General features: G+C 38.4%; 1 protein-coding gene across 1 annotated transcript in view; it reads left to right on the forward strand.

Moving 5' to 3' along the window:
- Nucleotides 1–21627, forward strand: part of PXYLP1 (2-phosphoxylose phosphatase 1) — a 79992-nt gene that overhangs the window by 35654 nt on the left and 22711 nt on the right. Inside the window, exon 3 of the mRNA XM_042459596.1 lies at nt 21271–21432. Coding sequence (XP_042315530.1) covers nt 21271–21432 — 162 coding nt within the window. The remainder of the gene's footprint in view (nt 1–21270; nt 21433–21627) is intronic.

The raw sequence follows: 21627 nt of genomic DNA on the forward strand, positions 1-21627 counted from the left end.
TACCTTTCAGGATTACACTTATCAAGAATGTTCACACATATTAAAACATTCTATGCTAACAAATTGGACACACAAGTACAGTAACAGCCAAAATCTACTATGCAGTGATACCTGTATAGTACCAACCAAAATGCACAAAATATATCATGCAAGCTTTCAAAGCTCCACTGACATCTTCATCAAGCAAAAGTGTTAAAAATCCAACAGAAGCAAGAAAGAAAGCAAGAAAAAATGATAGTGTAAATGTGCTATGCGTGTGTGTATTTTACAATTGGGTGTGTATGTGGCCAGAAAGGGAATTACATTCCTGACATCTGTCCAGGAATAATGTCAAATTGTCCTCCATTTTGATCATGCCTAAGAAACATGCATTTAGATTAACATTTTTAAAAAATCACCAATTTTTTCGCGTGTCCTCCATTTTTAAAGAAATGTTGTCCTACATTTGAAAATGTTGTCCTACACTTGTCCTACATTTGTCCCGGTTTGGAGGTCCTGACTTATGGCAACCCTAGGTGTAAGGGCAGATAAAAATTGATGATTAAATGTTTTTAATTTATAAACCAGATTTTTAAAGGTCTTTAAACATGAATGCAAAGTTTCTCTTTACCAAGTTTAGAAACTTCAGTTAGTTCACAACATGGCAGCCAGATTGGTTATTAGGACATCCAGGAGTGATCATATCACACCAATATTAAATTCACTCCACTAGCTGCTAGTTAGTTACTGGGCAAGGTACAAAGTGTTGGTTATTACCTTTAAAGCTCAACATGATTTGGGTCGAGGTTACCTACAGGATTGCCTTCTTCCATATAATCCACCCTATGATTAGCAAGACCCCATGATTAGGCAAGATTATTTCTTTGTAATTCTCATAGAACTAACATATCTATTGACAGTGTCTGTTGTGCACGATATGGACCAATTGGAGCCTTACCCAGATAAGATAGGTCTAATTAAATGAAATTGAAAAAAACTGCAGTTTTTCACCATCAAAGGTACAGATGTTATGTATCCTGATTACCAGACTAGCTCACATCCCCTCATACCTCCCCTCTGCAAATTCTGCCTGCTCTTTCGTTCAGTCTTAGCTTGTGGGAAAACAGTAAAGTCTGTTTTGAATTCTGTCTGTACTTCACTTAGGAGTAATTATTATTATGATTGTTCAGACTTCATTGCTTGTATTACCTTTCATTGTATACAAGCTTAGCATAGTTGTATTGCTGAAACAGTCCCATTAAAATCAATTGGATAAGTCATTTTAAGTCTCTTAGTTTGGCTTTAACTCAGAATACTTTCACAGTGACAAATGTTTGCATAATTTCATAATAAAAAACAGCTTTCAGAGTAGTTTGATTCTATCATCTTAAAAATAATTGCTTCCTAGATTTTTGTAGCCTAATGTTTTTAAGGAAAGAACAGGAAGCCACTTTTATTCTTCCTGGCAAAGCAGTGATATTAAACTGAAAGCAGCAAAACAATAAATTAGGGCAATGCATGTTTTAATTATTATATACATAAAAATGATGCATTTTAAACTATGGAAAAAGTAAAGTTGGCCTTAACCATTTTACCTTTAACATGCCTTCTGGCCATTTTAACTGGGGTTGGCAATATATGCTTAGGCCCAGTCATGTTCTTTCCTAATTTTCTATCCTGTTGTAGATGTCTGTGTTCTGATATTTATATGGTTCTACATTGATTGGAAGCTGTGCTCGTCCCTGTTCCTATGGGTTATATATATATATGTTTGTAGGTGAACATGTCATGGGGTTCCTTGGCAAGATTTATTCAGGCTGCAACATTTGGCTTTCCTTGAGGCTGAAAGGGCGTGACTTGCCCAGTGGGTTGCCAAGGTTGAGACAAGATTCCAAACCTTTTTTGCCAGAATTGTAGTCCAGTTCTCAAACCACAACACCATGATGGCTCTTGTATATGTTTGCAGGGAGCATTTTTAAGGGATACAGTTAGGGTGTGACTGTGAACCTCAGAGAAAAAACTGTGTGGATTGGCTGTTGGCTACCTCCATTTGGATTTCTTCTTTGGAGGAAAAACATGCTGTTTTGGATGGTCCTCCAGCTTCCCAGTGTTTTCTTTTTTCTTTTCTTTTCTTTTTTTTTTTTTTTTCTTTTTTTTTTGGGGGGGGGGGGAGATAGATAAAGCAGCAAAGAGAGGATGGGAACACGGTTGTATAAGCCATCTAATGGTCACAGAATACTGCATCCAATGTATTACATTTTATCTAATGAATATTTGACATATTACTCTCAAATTCTTCCTTACTATATTCTATCTCATTTGTATATTTATGGATATATTAGGAACCAACAAGTCACAAAATATATTTAGTTCTTAGTGAGCATGAGAAATGATTCTGTTGGTCAAACTTAGTTTAGGAAGTTGCCTCCTTCATTACCCAGTCCATAAAAATGCAACAGACAGAAGTGATGGAATAATGAGCAAATGGAGAGAAATTGTGTTATTTTTGCCATGCAATTGGAAAAAAATATCACATTTTCTGTGCAGCTGAGAAGCATTGCTGCAGTTTGCCAGTTGTTTCTTGCTCCTGATACTTCTCTCCCTGCCCTGACGTTTCTGTTGGCAGAATGCCTGTTCCTTTATGTTAAGCATATGCCTAGATACTATATGCTTAGTGCAGCTGGCTCCTGTAAGAGTTTTGCCTGTCTACCATGATTCTTCTTGTGGCGGAGTCTATTTGGAATTGTTTTAACTGATTAATCTCTTGTCTTTCCTTAGTCATATTTCATACTTTGGGGGATTAAAGTTGGTGCAGAATTTATTTTCTTTTAATTCTATTTTCATGATCATTTGGCACAATTCCCAGTTCTTTAGCTAGTGTAAATTTCTCATTGTAATGAGAGATTCATATTTATTTTCTGTTATACAAGTTAAACAGTATGGGAAGGCAAAGATTCTGTAACAGCGTATTAGGCTGTGAGATATGACACAGAAGTCATTTACATGATCTGTTGCTTTATTTGCTCTGTATCCAGTGCTGCAAATTACAGTTCAAACCCACCTCTTTGTACCTATGGTTGATTTCTTGAAAGATTCCAGTAAGTATGCATATGAAACCAATTTCAATCATTTTCAGACCATACTCAGAGATGACCTGTGAGTTGCAGCTGTCTAGCAGTTCAGCATATGAGATGATCTGCAGGCAAATGTAATTGGTTGAATAGTAGCAAAGTATTTTCAGATGAATGCACCTTAGATCACTATTTATTACTGAAATATGTATGTTCAGGAGCTATGTTAAAGATCCACATGTTACATCAGAATTAGTACAGGACATGAGTGGTTTAATGTTGGAACCGCCATACTACAGTACAGCCAACAAGCCATTAGTATAGATTTTGTTGATTAGTAGACACTCTTGCTGTATAGATTATTTCCATACAGAAGAAGTAGAAATGTGTATGTACAGTGACCCCTCATTTGCTGGTGTTAGGGATGAAGGATCCCTGTGAATGTGGGAAAACCACAAATTTAAAAAAAACCTTATTATTTTTAGCTAAGAGAACACCTCTGTAGGAATCTCCAGGTCTTCCAGTGCAACTCTGTGGTCAACAACTGCCAGAAGTTGATCATAGAATCATGATGGAGGACCTCCAAATGCCTAGAGAAGTGTTTTCTCTAGAAACATCTAGGTTCTCCAGCATAACTCTATGGTCAACCTCTGGCAGAGTTGCACTTGGAGGACCAAGAAATTCCTAGAGAGTACATATTGGTCAAAATTAAAATTAATCAAATCTGTAAAAGTCGAAGCCACAAGTGTGCAGGGCCAACTGTATTACCTTAGCAAATACGTATGTTCTAAACGTAAAGAATTAGAACTTTGCTCTGCCAATTCTCTTCTGCTGTTGCCTGTCCCACCTTTTCACATATGCTTACTTCCTAAAAAATACTTTTCTTTGCCCGTGATTTAGGCTAATAGCAAGTTTACTTCCCTTATGTAGTCAAAACAACAACACCCACTCAAAAGGGAAACTCCAGGAAGACCCATGCTTGCAAAAGTGTAGCGTTCCCCAAGCAACCAGTATCTTGTGAAAAATAACATCGCAGGGAGGGACTGACCATTTTAGGGAAAGGAAAAGTGAAGAAGTGGTAGAAAGAGGGGGCTACAATACTGGATAGAAGTACTCCACCCTTCATCATTTTGTTAGAGATTTGACAACTACTCTAAGGATCAAATTGTCTCCTGCACTAATCTCTCTGTTGCTAAGCACCAAAATTCTAGATTTGCAGCACTGTTTTAAGTCCGCATCTATTTTCTTCTTGAAGTCAGGTTTTAACATTCCTTCTCCCCCGCTTCTTCATGAATGTATCATGTTCCTTCCTGTCTTTCTTCCTTCTGCTTGACTGCATTAAGTTTCTGTACTTGTTCCCTAATGGCTCATACTAGCAGATGTTGCATCAAAACCTAAAATTAGTAACAGGCCATCTTATTGGTATGTCTCAAAAGTATCCACAGATCTTTTGAATTTCTGAAATTTCTGTTTTTAACAATTTTTGAAACTCTGACTTGTGTGAATTCTCTGTTTAGAAATGTAAGAAGGCCATGAGGACCTCTTAGTCCTGTGGGAGGAATAAAAATAAAGAGAAGGAAGATATTTAAGATGTGTACTTTCTAGTGTCGATTCAACCCTTTTCATAAACTTGCTTTTTACGATAATTTAAAACAACGGCTTCGGCTAAAAAAACATATTTGTCAGAAAGACACAAGTCTATTGTCCTGCTAGTAAAAGCACATCTGTGAGATTTCAGTAATATATCATTTTCATATTTTTATTCATTAATTTTAAACTAAAATTATTGACTTTAAGTTGGAATTTCAGCATTAATATATTTCTGTAATTAAAGTATTAGTTATTACAACTGTATATCTTATAAGTTATTACAGACTGTTGTGCTGAAGAGTCTACAAATTCCAAATTACATAGTTAATGTGAAGAAGAAGGAAGAATCACCACAAATCTGATTTAATAAACTGTAGGTCAGATTAATATGAATTCAAAAACTGAAATGTGTTATCAATTTGAAATATGCTGATAATTAGAATATTGAACTAAGGCTTCAAGAATGAGATAAACCGAACGCTCATAAAAACATGTCCCCCAGATCTACGTAGTGTTACATTTCATACTCAAAGCCAGTTTTTATCCATTATTAAGCCCTTTTGTAGTCTGTATTTTGCTATTTTCTGTTCGGTTAGATATGGACAGTTTGAAAATACTTTGTAAGTGGTTGGCCAAAGTTTCTAATTGGTATAATGGAGTAAGGGCTTAAATACCCCAAAGGTAATAGGTCCTTTCTGATCTTGGAAGCTAAGCAGGCTCAGCCCTGTTTAGTACATAGATGGGAGACTGGCATCAAATACCAGGTGGTGTAGGCAGTGGCATTACTAGGGATGCAGGAGATGTAGGCCACACTGGGTGATACCTGGCCGAGCACACCCCACTCTTTGATGTGCCCCCTTTTACTCGTATTATGGTGTGTGTCAGCGTGGGGAGAGTACCCAAAGCACCACCCTTCCTGCGGTTTACTTGTTAGTCAGCTGATGAATGACAGCAGGGTGAGAGGGCATGCCCTCTTGGCCCTGCTCCCTAGAAGCCCTACCCCCTGCACCAGGTGACACCCTGGTCAGTAAAGCCACTGGATGTAGAGAAGGCTAAATTTCTCACAAAACTACCAATCCCAGAATTCCCTAGCATTGGGCCAGAGCAGTTAAAGCAGTCTCAAACGGGATTATTTCTGCAGTGTGCTTTGGAACATTAATAGATAATTATGAAATTATTGAGAAGTGAACTATCTCCAGTTTAATAGGTTAATCATTCATATTTGGACAACTTTTCTGCTGTACAGACGGCCTTTCTTATACACAAATTTTTTATACACGTATTCAAGCATCCAAGGTTTGAAAATGTTAAAAAAATAAAAATTTCAAATATCAAACGTTGATTTTCCATTTTTTATCAAGGACATCATTATATTTAATGGGACTTGAGCATCCACGGATTTTGTTATTCACGAGGGATCTTGGAACCAAACCCCAGCATATAACAAGGGTCCACTGTACTTTATTGGAAAGAGAAAAATAATAATCTTAATAATAACAATCCCAGCAGACAAAGGCAATGCCACAATAATCATACAGAACAATACAAACAAAAAATCAAGGAACTACTGGATCCTACAATATTCAAAAAGCTCAAAGAAGACCCAACCAGCAAAATCACCAGAAAAATGAACAACCTGATGAAAAACTCCTCAATTCAGCCAACCATAAGACAAAGTTTGTGCAAATCTGAAGTTCTCCCACCAAGACTATATGGACTTCCCAAGATCCACAAGGATTCCATTCCACTCCAACCCATAGTGAGTGCTATTGGATCCCCCACATATGACTTGGCCAAGTTTCTGGCTACACAATTACAAACCCATATAGGGCAGAACCCCCACTACATTAAGGACTCAACTCACTTCATAGGAAAAATCAATAACCTTGAACTAAAACCTGGAGACATATTAATCAGCTTTGATATGGTCTCCCTGTTCACCAAAGTCACCATAATGGACACCATGACACTCATCCAACAGATTTTTCCAGAAGACATCACAGCCTTGTTCAAACATTGCCTCACCACAAGCTATTTCCAGTGGGACAATGGATTCTACGAACAGAGAGATGGGGTAGCAATGGGAAGCCCTCTAAGCCCTGTGATAGCAAACTTTTACATGGAACACTTTGAAAAGCAAGCCCTGGAAACAGCACTGAAAAAGCTCACAACTTTGGTTTCGATATGTGGATGACACTTTCACGATCTGGAGCCATGGAGAAGAAGACATGGCTGTATTCCTGAACCATCTTAACAATATTCACCCCAACATCCAATTCACTATGGAAAAAGAAAGGGAAGGAACACTGCCATTTTTGGATGTCCTAGTCATCCGCAAACCAAACCAACATTTGGGTCACACAGTATACTGAAAGATACATACATTTACCTGCACAAGAACTCCAGCCATCATCCAGGACAAAAAAGAAGCACAATCAATGTCAGGAAAAAGCCACATGGGATATATAGTCACAAGAAATATAATATGTATATGGATGTATTTGAAAGTAACATGACACAGCAAAAGCAATTGAAATGTCACATAGGTGTTGCATATAATGTAATTAGAAGGTCCTAAAAGCCAAGGACATATGTGGCAAGGACAAAGTGAAAAGGTGCAAATTGATATCACCTGAAAGTCATTGAGTGGACAGTAATGCATGATGCAATGTGAGGTCAAGATTGAGCCAAGTATTGTATGTCAATCATAATGTATGTACACGCCCAGGAGGTGGCAACTGTATAATGAATAGAGAGACAAATGTCTATATAAGCAGCAATGTATGGCAATACTTTTTGTGGGTATTGAGGAGTATAGTAGTGTGGGTTTTGTGAGTAGTTTTGTGCATAGTGTATATATTAGAATAAAAGTAGATCTTTTTAGAAAACTACTGTGTTGACTGGTGTCTTGAGAGCAGAACAAGAACCAGCAGATTCCAGAGAAGATTAGAAGACATCTTCAGCTAATTCTCAGAGATACTGGTCAAGCTGATTGTTATTCCGCTAACCAGGGGGTGAGAGTGAAAGCCAGGAGAAGAGCTGCAACTCCCATCATCCCTAACAATCAAAACACTGGTAGACTGCGCAAAATGCATCTGCGAACCCCACTTCTTGGAAGATGAACTGAAGCACCTGGACCAGGCTCTACAGGCTAATGATTATTCCAGCTCGGACATCAGAAGGGCTGCCAGGCCCAGGAAAACACAGAGAAATGAAGACAAGCAGCCACTCAAAGGGAAGGTATTTTTACCATACATCAAAGGAGTCACAGACAGAATAGGCAAAGTGGTGAGGAAGCACAACCTTCAAATGTTTTACAAACCAACAAAGAAAATCTAGCAAATGCTTCGTTCAGCCAAGGACCGGAGAGACCCTCTCACAGCTGCAGGGGTTTATCGCATACCATGCAGCTGCAGACAAGTCTACATAGGGACCACCGAACATAGTGTGCAAACCAGAATCAAGGAACACAAGAGACACTGCAGACTGGGCCAGTCAGAAAAATCAGCAGTAACAGAACATGCCACAAACCATCCTGGGCATAAAATACTGTTTGAAAACACTGAAATTCTGGACCATGCCAACCACTACCATGTCAGGATGCACAGGGAAGCCATTGAAATCCACAAACACCTGGGTAATTTCAACTGGAAAGAAGAAACCCTTAAAGTGAACAAAATTTGGCTACCAGTCCTGAGGAATAGCAAAATAAGGACTCAGCAAATGCAAATGGGAAACCACTCAGAGTCAGGGGCTTTCCCGGCAGATAATGATCACCAATTAGCAGACACTAATCCTCTTTTGCATTAGCCTCCCAGCCTGAGGCCTGCCATCAGCACAGAACAATACACATTCAAATCACTCTGGCATTCTCAGACTCACACAGTATATATATACTCACTTTTTCCAGGCAAGCATTCTCTGAAAATGGCAGCCACAGATGCTGGCAAAACGTCAGGAAGAAACTCTTCTAGAATATGGCCACATAGCCCAAACCCCCCCACAAAAAACTAACAATTTAAATAGTTTAAATCAATGAAAACAATAACATATTATAGCTTGTATATTCTTCTATTTGCTTAAACATCCATGTTTGTTAGATGAGGTGGATAAACAAAATATCTCATTTTTTAAAATGTAGACAATCAGTTCGATCCACACATGAAAAGCTTAAAATACTGTCCCTGTACCCCAGGAGATTATCACATGGAGGCTTACCATCCCTAAAACATGGCTAGATCGTCCCTAAAGCACGAGGGCGTGTTTGCCGGCCACACTTTTCTCCTGTGATAAAATCATCATGGAGGCGTCCCATCATTAAAGTGTTTGCGAAGCTGCCATTTCTCTGAATAATGAAAGGTCTCTATATTGAAGTGCTTAAGTATTTTTCTTTAAAACATTATCAGCAAACATACATTTCTTGAAGAGTTCCTCTTAGCTCTGAACTTTGTTATAATTGGCAGTACAGGTGGGTGATTGCTTGATCCCCATCTCATAGATAACTTCTGTTTCTCAGCACTTAAGATTTACCCCTAGTACTGGATATTGACAATATTCGCAAGAAAACGATCTTGTTCCATTCTTTTTTAAAAAATATTTGTAATTTAATTCTGTCCGTGTGTAGTTCTCTTTTTAAGTACTCACTGAGTTCCTTCCAAATTTCAACAAGTAATATAGAGCTTTAGGTCATAACCTCCACTTTGAATTGGGCCTAGAAACAAACTGGAAGGCAGTGGAGCTGTTTCAATAGAGCTGTTGGATGGTCTGTATAACCTGGCCCAGTTAACAGTCTGGCTGCAGCTTTTTGGACCAGCTTAAGATGCCAAAGACTCTTCAAAGATAGCTCCAAATGGAGCATATTACAAAAGTCCTAGCAGGATGTTACTAGGCCAGATCTGGCATCTCAAGCAATGGTTGCACTTGATGCACAAGCTGTAAATGTGCAAAGGCATTCCTGGCCACTACAGAAACCTGGGCCTTCAGGTTCAAAGCTCTGTCCAGGAGTGCCCCCCAAACTCCAAAACTTGTGTGTTCAGGAGAAGTGTAATCCTAACTAACACAGGCTGAATCTCTATTCCTTGATCTGCCTTACAACTGATCAAAAACATCTGTTGTCTTGTCTGAATTAAGCTACAATTTGTTTCCCTCATCTATTGTATTACTGATGACCGATACTAGTTTAGGAACAGGACAGCCTCTTTGGATAGAGGTGGATGTCACATGCATATTATGGCACTCCAAAACTCCAGATGGTCTCCCCCAGCAGTTTCATGCATATGTTAAATAGCATGGGGGACAAAACAAGACAGGTCAACAGACAGGGGGTCGAAGAGGAGTCCCACAACACCATCATCCGAGTTTGCTCCTCCAGGAAGGAACAAAGCCACTGAAAATTAGTGCTTCCAAGTCCCATCCCAGCAAGGCAACCCAGAAGGATATCATTAATCTTCACTTTGGACAACGTGGATTTAAATGTTTCAACGTTCCACAATCTTCACATTAGAATCTAGCATTTAAAGGTTCACATTTCCTGTTACACAGAGGAGATTTTCTAGCCAGTACGTGTGTTTCTGTAGTGAATGAAAAAATGATGGATCTGTGGCTTTGTCCATATGTGTTTACTTTGCACACCTTAGGAAGATGTTTGATGTGTGGGTTTCTTATTAATTTATGTGTGTGGTTTGCATTAATTTAGCAACCCAAGGTGTAGTAATTGAATTGTGGTTCTTTTTGATTTTTTTTTAATATTTCACCACAACCCCAAGGCCCTACATGTGTACTTTTATGGATATGAAGAGAGCATGATAGTCTCCTATACTGTTTAACTTTATGAGAAAGCTCTGTTCTCTGGCTGCAGGTTGATATAATCAATGACATAATTACAGAGATAAGCGAGGGACATGAATCTGAAGACCACGAGAATGGAGGAAGGACTGTATACAGAATACAGTAGAGGCCAGTAATGTATGCATGTGTGTCTGTGTGATATAAATTGGTTAAATCTAAAGGTGTCATAAGATTCTTTTTTTCTGTTTATTCTTAAAAAACATACTGTATATACTTAACTATAAGTAGAGAAATTTATGCCTCAAAACCAACTCCATAATCCTGAGTCGGCTTATAGATGGGACAATATGGTAAAAAGGAGAGAACGCTCCCTTTCCAAACCTCTTCCCAGCCTGGCTGCTCAGAAGTGGGGGTGACAGCTGCTCTAGGAAGATGATGAAGAAGAAGGGAGCAGTCGCTCACCAAGCCTCTTCCCAGCCTTGCTGCCTCTGGAGGGGGGCAGTTGAGCTAGGAAGACACAGCATTCGTTCCCCAAGCCTTTTCCCAGCCCAGTTACATGCCCTTCAGATTTACCCTTGACTTATCCATGGGTCATAGTAAAATCCAGATTTTTGTTCCCAAAACCAACCCTTGACGTATACACGAAGTCTACCTATACATGAGTATATATGGTAGCTCTGTCTCTTTCTGTGCAGGGCTGGGGAGTAGTGGTGATTTTGGGGATACAGTGCACCCACGTCATATGCTGAAAGCCGCACTGGGAGAAGAGGCGGCACATCCCACAAAGAATAATGGCGTGTGTGCCCATTGCGCATGTGCACCACCATATGCACGAGCCCCATTCATTTAAATGGGGCATGAGCATAAGCAGAATTCACTTTACATGGGAGGTCCGATATGGATCCCCCGCATAAAGAAAGCGCAGACTGTACTCCTTGTCCTACTTCGGAGTAAGATATTTTTTCCTAATGTTACACATATTATCCTCAATAAAAAAATATATTAAAAATGACGATTGCATGTACAATATAATAACAGGAATTAGGAGTAACAAATATATTTTGTTGTTATTTACTGGTTACTCCTACTCTCCAGCCCTGTTTCTCTGTACTAGAGATACATATTCTTTGGCAATTTTAAAGCTACATACACTGAAAGCCACGCTGGAAGAGCCCGTCGTGTGCCCCGTAAGTGCACCCTCTCCTTACGCGGGGATTTGTTCTGGGTCCCTCCATGTAAGGGGAAATCAGCATGTGCTGAAGCCCCATAGGAATAGTTCCTATGGGGCTTCAGCATACACTGATTTCCTCTTATGCGGAGGGATCCAGAACAAATCCCCATGTAAGGGGAGGGCGCACTGTATAATGTAACTCACCTCCCACCTTCCCTCCCCACATTTTCCCTAGGGGGCATGTTTCCTAGACATTTGCAATATATATAAATGCTTACATTTTTAGCAAACCTAGACTAGTTTCAGTACTTGAATAAATAACCTGCTTAGAATTTACAGTGTGTCATTGATGTCCGCTGGGGTTTGGTTCCAGGACCCTCTGTGGATACCAATATCTGTGGATTTTCAAATCTCATTAAATATAGTGGCATAGTAAAATGGTGTCCTTTATGTGAAATGGCAAAAATCAAGGTTTATTTTTTGGAATTCATGAATCCATGGATATGGAGGGCTGACTGCAGAATTGTACAGTGCGCCCGCGCCATACGCGGCCTTGAGCATACGTGCTCAAGCCACGGCGCGCAGGGCGGAAGAGGCGGCACGTCCCATTCAATTGAATGGACGTGCGGTCCGTTGCGCCCTGTGCCCGCTGCACTGCTGTGCCGCCGTGCACGAGCCCCATTGTTTCCAATGGGGCTCGAGCATAGGCGGAATTCGCCTTACGCAGAGGGATCCGGAACGGATCCCCCGCGTAAGGCGAGGACGCACTGTACTATCTGACGTATGTGAAATATCATAGAATCATAGAATCATCATAGAGTTGGAAGAGACCGCAAGGGCCATCCAGTCCAACCCCCTGCCATGCAGGAAATCCAAATCAAAGCATCCCCGACAGATGGCCATCCAGCCTCTGTTTGAAGACCTCCAAGGAGAGAGATTCCACTGCACTCCGAGGGAGTGTGTTCTGCTGTCGGACAGCCCTTACTGTCAGGAAGTTCTTCCTAATGTTGAGGAGGAATCTCTTTTGCTGTAGCTTGCATCCATTGTTACGGGTCCTAGTCTCTGGAGCAGCAAAAAACAAGCTTGCTCCCTCCTCGATATGACATCCCTTCAAATATTTAAACAGGGCTATCATATCACCTCTTAACCTTCTCTCGATAGACCCTTTACTCTCCTCCTCCCCTGCTCTCACAGCCATGTAAGATAATGTTATGAAGGAAGGGCATGCTGGGCTCCTCCTTCCATGTAAGTATTCTGGGAAGTATAGTTGGCCCTCGGTATCCTCGGGGGATTCAGTCTAGATCCCCCTGCAGATACCCAAAATCCATGGATGCTCAGGTCTCAGTGTCCTGAGGTAGGCAGCAGGAGGCTGCCTCCTCCTCCAGCTCCTCCCTCTTCCGCCATACACCCCCCATGCGGACTTACTCTCCGTGGATGCTGGAATCAGCGAATGGCAAGTCCACAGATATGGAGGACCTACTGTACAGATTTAAACATATTACCATAGTTTGTTTTTTTACAAGCCAAACTGAGAATACTGTATAGCCAACATAAGAGAGAGCGAGAGAGCTGCAGGCCATTATATCCTATGCTGCACATGCTATCTGTTCAGAGAAGAAAGAGTTAAGGAAAAAAGAAAGGTGAAAGTCAAAAGCCCAGATTGTATACTTTAGTGAAAATGGAAACATCTTCTAGTGCATCTTAGATTTATTTATTTTTTATTTTAAATATTTATGTATTGATTCCCATCTAAAAATCCTAAACTAGTTTACAGTAAACTTTAATCAATAAAACACAGCAATATTACAAATAGAAGACTCCATAAGATGAGGCTAAAGGCAACTTAATCAATTAGCAGTTGGGAAAGTGCATAAGAGGAAATAAGTTTTTAATTGACTTCAAAGACATTATCATTTTGCAATCTGTTATGAAAGAGTGGTAATTTCAGAGGTTGTCAGAGATTGTTTGAAGAAAAAAAGTTTGTTTTTATTTTATATGTGTCTCACCCTTTTTCCCAGTATGAGCAGCATACAGTGTTGGTCAAAATGGAATATAGCTAAAATACCGCCTAAATAAAACTGTCTTTAAATAAATAATATCCAGCCTTATTAAAACATTAATTTAAAACAGTTTCAAACACATTTAAACTGGAATAAATGTAAAAGTACAGCATTCCCACAAAAACACTTTTTTTGCTATAATAATAATAATAATAAGAAGAAGAAGAAGAAGAAGAAGAAGAAGCTTTATTTGTATACCGCTTTTCCTTCTTGATCAAAGCAGTTCACAATATGGCAGTTGTGTGAACATATGTCACAATACAAAACAGTAGATTACAAAAATACATTACATCTACGATTACATCAACAATTCCATAAAATCTAATACATTATACAACAATTTAAAAACAATTGACTGAATTAGACATGATCTTCCTTAGGGTATTCTATTTTTAGAGAGAATCAGGGGGTATGCTTTCTGAAAAAGATAAGTTTTCAATGACCTATAGCTACTTTAAAGCTAAAAAAAACTTTGTCAATGGAAAGAACATACAAATTAACCAAACAGTCCTTCTGTTGGAGGAAATTCCAGCACCTGGAAACAACCACTGAAAAGCCAGTGTCCTGTATCCTAACCAAATAGGTCTGTGACAGTGGTGGAACCAAGAGCTCAAAAACTGGGCAAACCCATATAGAAAGAAACGGTCTTTCAGACAGTCTGGGCCCAAGACAGTATACAGTGGGCCTCCCACATTTGCTGGAAAAAGTGGACAAACCTCAAATAAAAAATCCATTTTTTTACCCGAATTACACCTCTCTAGGATCTCTAGCTTTTCTACCACAGCTCAAGAGGTTTAGATACCAATGGAAGTTCCCCAACATTGTTTGAAATTTCCACTGTGTTAGTGACAACACTGGGAAGTTAAAACTGGCTCTTTACTGACTATATATATATATATATATATTATTGTATTTGCACCTGAATTTCCATGGTTGGATGAGGGGAAAAATCATTGCTTCAGTTTTACTATCATACTTTGTCATTTAGGTCTGCTGTGCCAGAAATAGGAGTAAGCAAGGATGAAAATCTTCACTTACTCATTCTTGCCTGCAAGACCAAAACATATTCTGTCTCCATTGGGCACGATTCTGAGAGGTTTTGTGTGTTTCAAATGATTTGTTACATTTTAGGATTTCACTCAAAAAATTAATTTGTGCAAAAATAATTTTGAGCAGAAAACAGTGGCTTTAAAGCAAGATACAGAGTTTTCTGTTAAAGCAGTACTCTAGGCTTCTTCATGCAAATAAGTATTTTGCAAATACTTCCCACAATTCAAAATAATCTTTTGACAGCTGACTGTGGTTTTGTTTTTGTTTTTTTGGATAGGTTGCCTCAGTATATCAACACATCCTTTATTTTTGAAGATGAGGAAACTTTATTTCTAACCAGCCCTGTGGATGTGTAGCAAGTGATGAAGCTGATGAAGCTTCAGATTATTCTTGTTTACATTAGAGAATGCCAGACACTTCAATTCCCAGTAAATCAGTATTGTAGCAGATTACTACTGAAGCCCCAAACAAATACAGCTGTGGTGTGATGGGCAGTCATTCACCCTTAAGGATCCCTCTTTCAAGGTTTTCTTTTCCTTTTCAGACATAATTAGAAGCCAGTCTTCTATGGCTACATTTTGGATAAACAGGGGAAAAAATCACAGAACATATAATTTACTGTACATCTTTCTTTCTTATGTTATACACCTGTGTAATCATAGCCCTTGAGTTTCTTAGAAAAACAATCATGCTGCTGTATTTTATCACTGTATAATCTTTTTCGCAGATACCTGTGAATACTGTTAATGTCTTTCCAAAGGAGAATTTGAATGATGGAAATTAGTATGACTGTTGATCTTTAGATACATGGGCAAATGCTTCTTGAGGTGATTTAAAAAATGCTTGAAAAGTGGTATGTGCTGTGCCTTGTCTGTGCCTCTTTTTCTGTAAGGCATAGATGGGATTAAAATAGTCATTTCATTAGCTGTTCTTTGTGTTTTCATCTTTTTCAATTTGTTGGTGCAAATTGCTGATGTAGAGCAGGATGAAAATTTTGCTTTGCTAAGCAGTAGTGAATATTATATAATCCCTTCTCCGTTTTCTTAACAAATAGAAGACCTGTTAAATTTTTGTAGGGAATGGTAACATTTATGGAATAAGCACAACATTTTCTCTTCATGTTGCTGTTACTGTTGTTCTAGCCCTTTTTTCTCCAAACTTAAACTCTTGGGGTTGTATTTTCCACACTATTTTCTTTGGATCCTTACCATTTTCTATCCTTCTGCGTAAGAGGAAATCAGCGTATGCTTAAGCCCCATAGGAACTAATGGGGCTCGCACCCGTGGTGTGCACCCCATTAGTTATTCCGGGGAGCGCAACTGGCTCTTCCGGCGCAGCTTTCAGCATATGCTGAAAGGTGTGTATGGCGTGCCCGTGTAAAACGCAGGTGCGCTGTATTCCATTTCTTTCTTGTCCATCTTGCCATGCTTCTTCTATTCTACACTGCCTTAGATTATTCAACAAAACTGCCAGAGCACATTAATTACACTGACTTGGAAAGGATGTTTACCTGTTCAGATAGATAGATAGATAGATAGATAGATAGATAGATAGATAGATAGATAGAGATATAGATATTTGTTTCCATAGTTATAATGTAATTTGAGATTGCCAGTATTTCTTTGTTCATGTTATAAACTTTCTTTTCTTTATAAATAAATTATGTGTTTCTTCCTTTGTAGTTTCCTTTGCTGTTGTAAATCGTGCTTCCATTTTCAGCAAGAAGAGTTGGAAGACCTGTCTAATCTTTTGTACCTAATATGTTTCCATTGTGTAAACCATGCAAGATTATGTGGAACAGAAATTATATGGGAGATTCCTCAATTTAGGTTTATTTTTGTTTGTTTGTTTGTTTGAGTATTATTGAATATTCAGCCCAGGATATATATATGCCTGTTTTATCGCAGCTTGGTATGAAAGGGATATGATTGGAAATGTAACACAAAACTAAAAGAGAAGATCTTAACATAAAGGCTGATTAATGTTAAGGAATTGGGTGGATGGACAGTTGGCCCTCCTTATCCACAGGTTTTCCCCCCATGGATTCAAGCATCCATGGTTTGGAAATACTCAAAAAAGTATAAATTTCAAATATCAAACCTTGATTTTCCATTTTTTATAAGGGGCACCATTTTGCTGTGTCATTATATTTAATAGGACTTCAGCATACACAGATTTTGTTATCCATGGGGATCTTAGAACCAAACCCCAGCAGATAACAAGCTCCTACTGTATTGCTAATTATCCATCATTTTTTTCTGTAGTAGATCATTCAAACTAAGTTCTTTTGAGAGCAGAAATAAGACTTCTACTCATAACCTAGTTAAAATAGACAGTCAATTAAAAAAAAATGGCTGGGATCCTCTGGGAGTTATGAATATGCAGCCTAGAGTTATGCACCCACAACTATTAGATATTCACAGTCCATGCACAGCACGACTGTCTCTCAATCTCCACTTTCTGGCAGCAGCCACATTGATCATTGGGGATCCATTCCCTTGATGACTAGTAGGTAGCTTATGGCCCTACCCCAGTTGTATGAGGGCTCTGCGGCATGAGAGGGAATTGTGATGGGGGTGAAAATGGCAGTCACGTGCTTTCCGAGCAACAGGAAAGCAGACCACCATCAATCACAACAGTTGCTTCCCGGTAAGTGGGGATTTGTGGGGGTCAGGCTGAGATTCACTCTGTAGTGCTATAATTGCAGTGTTTACATATCCAGAAATCCTACTGGATTCCATCCATTATTTCTAGGGATATGCTGCAGTAGCAAGTATCTATCTATAGTAAACTTAAGCGTCCACCCAGTGTATTTAAAAATTACAATGATCAAGGACCTCCAGCATTTTTTCCCAGACACTGGCTCATTCAGTTTGTGTTATCCTATTCTATATATTTTTTTGAAAATCTACATTAAATCTAAATTAAAATCTAAATTAAATTAAATTACACAGATTTGACTCCTTCACAGTTATGAGTATCTTGTGTATATCAAATGATAACAATGCCAGTTAAATCCATGTCAGTCCTAGTTTGTAAAACAAGGCAGCTCATAAGTATAAATTCTAAATTTTTTTACAATAAAACAATTAAAACTATCATCTAAAAACAATATAAAATTACAGATACTAAAACCACACTAAAACCATGATACCCACTCTAAACCTGACCTCGACTTATGCATGAGGTTGACTTATATTTGAGTATATGGTAATTAATTAAAGCTTCTTTAATTGGTGTTAATTGGAAAGCACTAGAAAATAATGAATTAATAGCTTAAAGAATAATCAGTAATTTAATTCAAAACTCTTTGTTGTTGATGAAATATGTTAGAATAGAGTGCCTACCTCTATGCTATTGTGTGTAAGTTTCATCATCTGGCCCAACACTTAATGGTTCAATCAAAAATTAATGACAAACAAAACGTTTTCAGTTATTAGTTCATAATATTATATATTATGCCACTATATTATTATGGTAGTGTAAATGCTAGTAAATTAATTTTGCAATTTCTCACAGTTAACATTCAAAACTCTGGGTAACATCCTCTGTAACTCCCTTTTCATCTTGATAGTTATTACAATGATACTCACCCACCCAAATACTTTTCCCAGATGGCAGCCCAATGGGTCTTTTTGATTCCAATGCTGCCACCAATTACTGTATGTGAAGGTGATGGCTACTATCCCACCAATTTTTCACTGCGAGACTCAAACCTGGGACTCTCTTAAGTGTCTCCTACACTATAACTCTTTAGTTGCCAGCACTCTGGATTTCAAATTTTCCCCAGGTTTGACACCAACTGTTCTTTGACAGCCACACACCCACTATGTAGTGTGTCCAAAACCTAAAAGACTTTTCTCAACATTGGTCGCATTTTTAATGTGATTTCTGAAATCACTACAGATAGCTGCTTGTTGAAACAAAGTAATAAATTTATTTTCCAGTTAGGCTGGATGCAATATCTCTTTTAGTGGATGATGTTTACAATGGATATGGTGTATAAATACTTGATTAGTTACACAGTTTGACAATTTATTTAGTTTGCAATTGTTTCTTTGTAGCTTTATATATATGTTCCCATACAGACTAAGTTCTCATAGAACCTGTATTAAACTTTTGTATCTTACAAAAGCTACCTGTGACTCTACTAGTCACCAAACACTGTGTCTTGCACTAATTTAATTAAGGACATTCTTTATCTCTTTCTTGGGTACCTAACACCCTTTCTAACAGCCCTCACAGCATCCTAACTTAGCCTCAATGGTTCTTCACCCCTCAGGGAACACTAAACAACAACCACTTTCAAGCCTGCTCCTCCCTCTTCTATACTCACTCCTGGGAGCAGCCCCTAAATTTTCCTGGCATTGCTCCCATTGACTAGTGCCAAGGTTCTAATCTGCCTATTGTCTCCACAATGGTGTGATCTTCCTAAATTTTTCCATGAAGGTACAATCGCTTGTCTCATCTTGGAAACTAGGCAGAGTCAGGATTCCTTGGATGAGGAAGTGCCAGGAAACACAAAGTGCTGCAGGATGTATTTCAGAGGAAGGCAAATCACTTCTGAGTATTCCTTACCTAACCCCCCCTCCCCCAATATTTATGGAGTTGCCCTGTGAGAGGCAACTTGAAGGCACATATGAACATACTAGTCCATATGCACAAATAGTGTTTGCTGTCTAAGAATTGTTGCACAGTGCACCCTTTACGTGGGGGATCCGTCCCCCCCGCGTAAAAGAAAAAATGCGTAAGCTCAAGTCCCATTGGAAATAATGGGGCTCGTGCCTGCTGTGCAGTGGCGCAGTTGTGCGTCCCATTACCTCTTCTGGGGTGTGCAAGGCTTTTTTCCGGCGTGGCTTCCAGCATATGTTGGAAGCTGTGTATGAGGCAGGTGCACTGTACTACCTTAGCAGTCTTGTGTGTGTTCAGTTACCCACAGTCCCTGACTCAAATGTGAATGATAATCTCTCTCTTGCAATCAACATAAAATATTCTAGGGAAGGCAGTAAGAATTTCTGTAGTGTATTTCCAAGATAGCAAATCTACCAAATTGACAGCACTGTACACTAACAATCCTCTAATCCCTATGGAGCTTATCTGTCTGTTCCAGGCTGTTCCTTGTATGACTGCTAGGGATTTCCCTTTTTCTTTATATAGTGTATTTCTACCTCTTACTGTGCTTCTGTGCTTGTTTACTGACACATTTTACTTCATACAGGTAAAGAGTTTTATGTTTTTTTTAAAGTGACAGTTACCTTGCAGATTTTGAAAAGTGGGGGAAGGGGTGAGATAATTAACCAGAATATCTACTGTATGTGTTTTCTGTTTTAAGATGATGAAATTTTGCCACGTAACTTTTCTGTGTAATTTGAGGTCATTGAAAATAGTTTAAAATAGTTGGGTTGTGTGCAACTGAAAGAGCCTTCTGTGTCTGCAGCAAACCTTCAAGGGGGAAAATCCAGGCTAAGATGGCCACTCTTGTTGCTTATTCTTTTTGTAACGGTTGGCGTTTGGGAGGAAAAAGAAAAAAGGAAACAGCTGTGCTTTCTTTTCTTCTAATTTTTGGTAAATGTTTGGTCTGGTCTTCACTGCATCGCTTTTCTTTTCTCTATGCTAACTTGTAATGTTTGTATTGGTTACTAATCTAATTCGTATGTTTCAAACATAAAGAAGAAGTGTCTTGGTATTTTGCAGTCTGCAATAAATACATGAACTTATATTTCGGGATCTAGCATTGATTTGGTGTCTTGTATTGCTTCTTTCCTTCATAATTGCCTGTTTAACCTACTGTAACTGTTGTAGTGTGTATATTTTATAGAAATGTGAATGCTTCTTATTAAAAGCAATGGGTGGGGTGGGGAGGGGAGGTTTTCTAGCATACGTAGCCTATGGAGAGTTAGCACTTTTCACTTATAATTATGGACAGTAGAATTGGTTGATATAAACTTATATCACTGAAAAAATGATAATCTTAAATATTCTGGGGCTATAGGAAAAATATTTGTGGACAAGATGTGGCTGTGACTGTATGTGTCTCTTTTTGCTCCCCCTTTGTTGGTTCTCACCCTTGCTATGATGCATATTTTTTTGAAAGAGCTTGTTTCAGAAAGATCTTCTGTTGGAAAAAATGATTAAACATACTGAAATCTGGGGGAAATGGTATCTAAGCAAATAGAAGCTAGAATTTAAGAGACACTCAAAACTATTCTTTTTGTGTAGGACTGAAGTATTTTGAGACACAAATCACATACCAAGTACATTTAGCTGTTCCAGTAGTTTTGACAACTTATCTATTAATATTTTAATTAAACATCTTCAGTTTTTAGTGTGTGGAGGGACTAATCTAATTCAGCAAGGTATTCTGATTCACTGCACAGCCAGATTATTAACAGATGATAAATTGAACCAGTGATTAAGTAGATTAGACATCAGTAATTTTTTTGTTTATTTATATTTATGTGTTACATTTATATTTATCTGTTGTTATTCAGATAAATGATGTAGCATTAAAACAATCCAATATTATGAACCATAAATATTGCTTATTTGTATCTTTTTTTAGTACACTTGATCCCCATTAATCCAGTTAAGGAAGATGGCTTGAATTCCAAGAATCGAAAGAGAATTATGCCAAATCCACTGACAGAGCCCCCTGCCATAGATCCTATTTATGAAGCCAAATTTTATTGTAACATTCCCAGCATACCTGAACGCAGCATGGAAGGTAAATATATTATTATGTTGATGTCTGCTGTTTTATTTTGGTATAATTAATAGTGTTTTGTTTATAGATTCTAACATTTCCAATAAAGCATGCTCTCATAAAACTACCAGGTAGAAGGAAGCAGCAGTACCAATTAAAACTAACATGAAAATCAATGTCTTAACTTCTGTTTTAGCCTCAACTATTAATAGTTTT

This window comes from Sceloporus undulatus, chromosome 3, assembly GCF_019175285.1.
Source record: "Sceloporus undulatus isolate JIND9_A2432 ecotype Alabama chromosome 3, SceUnd_v1.1, whole genome shotgun sequence".
Classification (NCBI taxonomy): domain Eukaryota; kingdom Metazoa; phylum Chordata; class Lepidosauria; order Squamata; family Phrynosomatidae; genus Sceloporus; species Sceloporus undulatus.